Raw genomic sequence first — 7521 nt, 5'->3', positions numbered from 1 at the left:
CACACCCTTCCACGGAGCTAACACACTGTATGCAATTACTCCATTTTAGAATGGGAATAATTTATTTCTATGAATATGATTTTAATAATATTCCCTAAGTATTTAGTAATCAAAGTTTTCTCCAAATCAGGAAAAAATTCAAAGTAATTAGCAAATATTTTGTATGTGTATGTATGTACATATGATTTAAAAAATTTCTTTCTGTAATTTACTTTTTAATTTTGAAACTTTAAGTGATAGAAGCAGTGAAGGACTCAATGCTGAAGTCCACTTTGATAAGGCTTTTTCAGGGCAATTAATTTCCTGAGAATAGAAATCATGCTTGCTCCAGTTCCACAAGGACTCCACCGCAGTCATTAGGATGGAGAAAAATCACTGGTTTTCCATGTGCTCCTATTTTGGGCTCTTCACTTAGAATGCGAATCTTCTTTTCTTTCAAATCCATCATAGCTGCATTTATATTATCCACCTTGAGAAAAGGAAAAAAAAATAAGAATGTACTTGAGATCATAAAAATACAAATTAGAGTATTACAAGACTTAGAGGAAACTCTGGGAGTTCATGTGTCTATCTCCTTTGCCTTTTGGGAGAACCATTCTTTTCATTTATTTACTTTTTTGGCTGCACCAAAGACATGTGGAAGTTCCTGGGCTAGGGATCAAACCCGTACCACAGCATCAACCCAAGCTGTTGCAGTGACAATGCCAGATCCTTAACCCACTGTACCCCAGGAGAACTTCAGGGAAGAACCATTTTTAAACCATCACAAAAATAAGCTTAATACTTCTAGAGAAGGAAAGGAAGTTGCTAAAATTTCCTAGGTGAACAATGAAGATGCTGAAGAATTTTCACCATGAGTAAACATGAGTAAAAATTTCTCCTTACAACTTAAATAATGTGCTACACTTCACAACACATTTAGTACCACTGATGGTCCTGCACAAATTATTCTTCCTAAGAGCCTTGGGTTTCTCATTTATGAGGAGATGAGGTGCGCAATATAAATGGCCACAAGATTGAGGTAACAGATAAGAAGCTCTCAGCACAGTTTACAGAAGATATTCAACAAACAAAAGTGCTTCCCTGATTGCTAAACTACCAAACTGTCCCCCACCTACCAAACTGTCTATTGCTTTTGAGATTAAAACTTTATATATGTGAAAATCACTACTACACTGTCACCAAAATGTTCTCCATTCTAAAAAAAATCCAAATTATTTATAATTTTGCAACACTCTTCAAAACCATTTCTATTTTCTTTTTTTAATTTAATTAATTAATTTACTTATTTTTGTCTTTTTAGGGCCACACCCATGGCATATGGAAGTTCCCAGGATAAGGGTCAAATCAGAGCTGCATCCAACACCACAGCCACAGCAACGCCAGACCTGAGCCACATCTTGGACCTACACCACAGCTCAAGTCAATGCCAGATCCTTAACCCACTGAGAGAGGCCAGGGATCAAACCTGCGTTCTCATGGATATTAGTCAGATTTGTTTCTGCTGAGCCACAATGGGAACACCCCGTTTCTATTTTCTTCACACTTATTAGCAGTCTAGAAAGGAGAAAATGTGTTTCTATATACTTGATAGAAGAGTGATTCTCCTCTGTCTTGGACTGGGAACCCAGTAAGTGGATAGAAAGAGAGAGTAAGAATCCCCACATTCCTAGGCAGTCATAAATCGCCCTGGAGTTTAATGATCTAATAGTATTATAAACAACTTAAAAAACCCAGAGAGAGGCGCTCCTGCTATGGCTCAGTTGATTAAGAAACCAACTAGTATCCATGAGGATGCGGGTTCGATCACTGGCCTTGCTCAGTGGATTAAGGATCTGGCGTTGCCATTGCTGTGGCTGTGGTGTAGGCCGGCACTGTGGTGTAGGCCGGCACTGTGGTGTAGGCCGGCACTGTGGTGTAGGCCGGCAGCTGTGGCTCCGATTCGACCCCTAGCCTGGCAACTTACATATGCTGCCAGTGCAGCCCTGAAAAGGGAAAAAAAAAAACAAAAAAAAACAACACAAAAAAACCTGAGAGAATAATATAACACACATGTACCCAAATATAGATTTAACAAATGTTTATATTTATACAATTTTATTTCCAAAGAGCCAAGGATTACATAGTGGACTCTAAAACTGGTCAAACAACTGACCACATGAGAGGATACTAAATGTTACCATAATTTCTTTAAACACAGTACATTCTACATTCCTGGTAATGTTTCTTTTTAAACCCGACAGCTATATCAAAGTTATGCCCAAACTATGACCATGGTCATTTCGTGCTATCTTGAAATAGCTGGTCTAGTCTCCTCTTTTTCAAAACAGGATTCCTGATAGCTTCCCTTTTTGTATCTAGATATAATGAATTTTCATTCTACTGAATTTGACTTCTTTTTCCATTTTCCCAAAGTTAGGATAAATTCAGTCTTTCCATTTCAAAATAATTCAAAAATTATACAGTACATGAAACTTTAAACAGAGCTTGTAGTCAAATACCCCTTGACTAACACTAATATCACCTCCTGCTACAGAGCTAACTACTATCCTCACTTTGACATATGCTCTTTCAAATCTCAAAATATAGTTATAATCCTTGCACATGTATGTAATAATAAAGCATCTGGTCCTGTCTAGGAAAGGTCTGGCCTTGACTTCTGGGAGATAACCTACATAACCTGATAGGAGTGACTTTGGGGTAGAAGTTGACCAAACTGAATCTGAAAGTAGAGCTGGCCACCACAGTCTTAGGGTAGAGGTTGGCCATGCTAGAAACCATGTGATTTAAGGTGGGAGCTGTGGGTCACACAGTATCTAGAGACTGAGTTCAACTAGGTGGGCAACCAACTAACCAACCAACCAATCATGCCTGAGTAGGAAAGCCCCAAGGAAATTCAGCACTGGAGTGTGTGTGAGACTCTTTAGTTGGTAATACTGAGGCACACTGTCACACATCAGTGCCAGGGCGATCTGTGTCCTGAGGACAATGGGAGCTCTGCAGGAGAGCCCTCCCAGACACTGCCCTGAGTTTCTTCCTTTGTCTGACTCGGGTCTGTATCATTTCCCTGTAATGAATCATAAGCATGAATATAACAGTTTTCAGTAAACTCTGCAAGCATTTCTAGGGAGTTACTGAGTATGAGGGTGACTGGCAACCCCTAAATATAAAAATGGTATCAAGTGAGGGTGGTCTTCTGGAAGACTGCATGTTCCCTAAACTTGAGAGATGGCTCTAAACTCTGCAGTCTAATATGTATATCAATTAAAGTTTACATATATATACACACACACACACACTTTATATATATATATATATATACATAAAGACACATATATACATATATGCACACAAACACATATACTGTGTGTGTACATGTGTGTGCATAGGTATCTTTTGGATGCATTATTTGTTTTTCTTCTATATGTATAATTTGCTTTTTTAATTTTTTAAATTTTTTTGTCTTTTGTCTTTTAAGGGGGCAACTGCAGCATATGGAGGTTCCCAGGCTAGGGGTCCAATCAGAGCCATAGCCACCGGCCTACACCACAGCCACAGCAACATGTGATCCCAGCCGCATCTGCAACCTACACCATAGCTCATGGCAATGCCCGAACCTTAACCCACTGAGCAAGGCCAGGGATCGAACCCACATCCTCATGGGTAAGAGTCGGATTCATTAACCACTGAGCCATGACAGGAACTCCCATTATTTTCTTTTTTAGTTAATATACCTTAGCAATTTTCCTATGTCAGTGCATACAGATCAACAACTTTTAACCAATTACATAGTGTCTTAAATAATTATGTTATAAAAATACAAAGGGTGAGCGAATCATTCCCCTACTAATAAACATTCAGGTGATAAGAAGTGAAACCTGGCCTCTTCTCAATGGTTAGATGATACATTGTCCTTCCCTGGTGTCCCCTACTGAACAAAAGAGTTTGGTGAGAGTTCATTGACAAGATCCATTGGCACCTGAGGGCATGTGCACATGCAGGACTGGTGAAGATAGATAAAAATATATTAAAGCAAAATTAAAAGATATGGAGGACAGATTTAGACATTCTAAAAAAACTGGCTAAAGAAAAAGAGACCAGATGGATGACAGCAATATTTGAAAAGATAACTGATAATTTTCCATAAATGAAGAAAGACATGAGTCCTCAAATGAAAAGTGCACTTGAGAACTCAGCAGGATAAATAAAGATAAACCAATACCTATACAGATAACAGAGAAACTGAATTACATCAATGATGCAGAGAATATCTTGGAGTTCCTGTCATGGCGCAGCAGAAACTAATTCAACTAGGAACTGTGAGTTGGAGGTTCGATCCCTGGCCTCACTCAGTTGGTTAAGGATCTGTTGTTGCCATGAGCTGTGGTGTAGGTTGCAGAGTTGACTCAGGTCTGGTGTTGCTGTGGCTGTGGCATAGGCCAGCAGCTGTAGCTCTGATTAGACCCCTAGCCTGGCAATCTCCATATGCCAAGGGTACAGCCTTAAAAAGCCAAAAAAAAAAAAAAAAGATACAGAGAATATCCTACGATCTTCAGAGAAAAACAACAATCACATACAAATTGAACTGACAGCAAATTCTTACTAGTAGAACAGAGACCAGAAGATGAAGGAATAATGTCAGATTACTGAGGTAAAATTATGTAAATCTAGAATCGTAAACTATCTAAGTTATCATTCAAGACCCCTGCTTTCTCTCTCTCTCTCTCTCTCTCTCTCTCTCTCTCTCTCTCACACACACACACACACACACACACACACACCTGTATAACAACAAAAAGGCTCAAAGCAGATATAATAACCAATGGCCATGTGTGCAGATTATTGGGGTTTTAATTCAAACTGACACACAAATAGTTACAGGGAGTTCCCCCTGTGGCTCAGTGGTAATGAACCCAACTAATATCCATGAGGACATGGATTCAATCCATGGACCCACTCAGTGGGTTGAGTATCTGGTGTTGCCATGAACTGCGGTATAGGCCAGCAGCTGCAGCTCTGATTCAACCCTTAGCCTGGGAACTTCCATATGCCATGGGTGTGGTGCTAAAAAGACAAAAAAGAAAAAAAAAGAGTTATAGAAGAACAAATTAGAATATCTACTAGATATTTCATGATATTAGAGGATTACCATTAATTTCATTTCAGATGCCATTATAATTTTGTATAAATATATAAAACATGCAATCAATACACACAACTAATATACTTATGAATGAAACTACATAAGGTCTAGAAATGGCTTCAAATTAACATAGGAAGAGGGAAATGTGATAATGTGATGGAGGGAATATATATGGAATAAGATTGTGCATGAATATTATAACTGTTAAGGAGTTCCCTGGTGGCACAGTGGGTTAAGGATCTGGCATTACTGTGGTGTGGGTTCAGTCCCTGGCCCAGGAATGTCCACATACCACAAGTGTGGCCAAAAAAAAAAAAAAAAAAAGTTGAAATTGGATTTAGGTACATTTAATGTACATTAGGTCATTAGGTTCATTGTATTATTGTCTTTGTGTTTGAAGTTTTCTGTAAGTTGAAAGAATTAAGGTGAACTGCTAAACAAACAGAACTAAAATTTATTATCTCTAAAATAGAGGAAGAAAGAATGTAAAAAAAAAAAAGTTTTTCAATCCAATAGAAGGCAAAAAAGGGGGGAGGGAACTAAAAACCAAAAAAAAAAAAAGTAAAAAGAAAACTTCAAGTACATTAGTAGGTTAAAGTTAGGAATTAAAAAATGTGGAGTTCCCATCGTGGCGCAGTGGTTAACGAATCTGACTAGGAACCATGAGGTTGAGGGTTCGATCCCTGCCCTTGCTCAGTGGGTTAACGATCCGGCGTTGCTGTGAGCTATGGTGTAGGTTGCAGACGCGGCTCGGATCCCACGTTGCTGTGGCTCTGGCGTAGGCCGGTGGCTACAGCTCCGATTGGACCCCTAGCCTGGGAACCTCCATATGCCGCAGGAGTGGCCCAAGAAGTAGCAACAATAACAACAACAACAACAACAACAACAAATTAAAAAAAAATTAAAAAAAAGTTTTCAATTAACTTCCACTTTTGAAGGATATTTTCATCAAATTTATAATTCTAGGGCGACAGGGTTTTTTTTGTTGTTGTTGTTGCTGTTTTTTTAAGACTATTTTTCAAAGAACAGTTTTAGGTTCACTTTAAAAGAAAGTACAGAGATTTCCCACACAATCCCTGTTCCTACAGCCTGCCTAGCTTCTATCATCAGCATACCCCCCCATATGGTATATTTGCTACAAATGATGAGCCCATAGTGACACATCATTATTGCCCAATTATTTATTGCCCAAGCATTATTTACCTCAGGGATCATTCTTGGTGTTGTACGTTCTATGGGTTTGGACAAATGTAGGATGACATGTAGCCATAGTTATGGTATCATACAGAGTATTTTCCACTGTCCTAAAAATCCTCTCTGCTCTGCCTATTCATCATTTCTCCCCACCCTCAGCAACCACTGATCTTTTCACTGTCTCCATAGTTTTACCTTTTCCAGTGTCATATAGTTGGAATCATACAGTATATATTCTTTACAGATTGGCTTTTTGCCAATCAGTAATATGCATATTTAAGATCCCTCCATGTTCCATGTCTTTTCATAGCTTGAAAGCTCATTTCTTTTTAGTGTTAAAAGTATTCCTTTTTCTGACCAAAGATAACACAAAAAAAGAAAACTACAGGCCAATATCACTGATGAACATCGATGCAAAAATCCTCAACAAAATACTAGCAAACCGCATCCAACAATAAAAAAAAAAAAAAGTATTCCATTATCTGGATCTACAAGCTCATTTATTCACTCACCTATTGAAGGATCAGAGCAGCCTTTAGTCTAGGACCAATTTTCCTCACTACTATGCAAAGCTCTTCTGAATATTCTCCCCAATATCCCATGAATTACAAGGTCTTTCCACCATGGTTGGTGGAACACAACCATTCCAATCTCTGAAAAAGGACCATTCCCTCTCATACTTCCAAGGAGCTCTATTCCCAGCTTGACGTAGTGACTTTACATGTATGCCCTGTTCACCATTTAAATGAAGACTTGAGAGGCACTGCTGACCTCTGGAGAGCACTCTCCATGCAGCTCTCTCCTTTCCTGTCCTTTCTCCTTCTAACTCAGACCACCATGCCCTCCTCAGACTTCCAGCTCCAGTCAGCTTGGTTTCTCCCTTCCTGCACTGCAGCCGGAAACATTCTCCCCAGCCAGTAAGCTGGGAAATTGTAGGTTTATCTTTTTTTTTTTCTTCCTCTGAGAAATCAATGTGCTATACTGCCTAATGTCCAATGCCAGAGAACCATTATTTTCATATATTTTGCCTAAAGTTTTTGTTTGTTTGAAGCAAGAAGATAAATCTGTTACAGCATCTTGGCTGGAATTAGAATTCTAAATTGGGGAGTTTCCATCGTGGCTCAGTGGTTAAAGAATCCGACTAGGAACCATGAGGTTGCAGGTTTGATCCCTGGCTTCACTCA

The 7521-nt window shown here is 38.9% G+C and overlaps 1 protein-coding gene across 1 annotated transcript in view; it reads right to left on the bottom strand.

Annotated features, from left to right (window-relative positions):
* Positions 1–202: 202 nt before the first annotated feature.
* Positions 203–7521, bottom strand: part of MCEE (methylmalonyl-CoA epimerase) — a 28530-nt gene continuing 21211 nt past the window's right edge. Inside the window, 1 exon segment of the mRNA NM_001097471.2 lies at positions 203–469. Within this exon segment, the coding sequence (NP_001090940.1) occupies positions 317–469 (153 nt within the window). The 3' untranslated portion in view covers positions 203–316.

This window comes from Sus scrofa, chromosome 1 (assembly GCF_054392235.1).
Source record: "Sus scrofa isolate SSC_HxYL_T2T_F1_AM1 chromosome 1, Sscrofa_HxYL_maternal_Yorkshire_Landrace_v2.0, whole genome shotgun sequence".
In the NCBI taxonomy this organism is placed as follows: domain Eukaryota; kingdom Metazoa; phylum Chordata; class Mammalia; order Artiodactyla; family Suidae; genus Sus; species Sus scrofa.
This window is presented reverse-complemented; position numbering and strand designations above follow the sequence as displayed.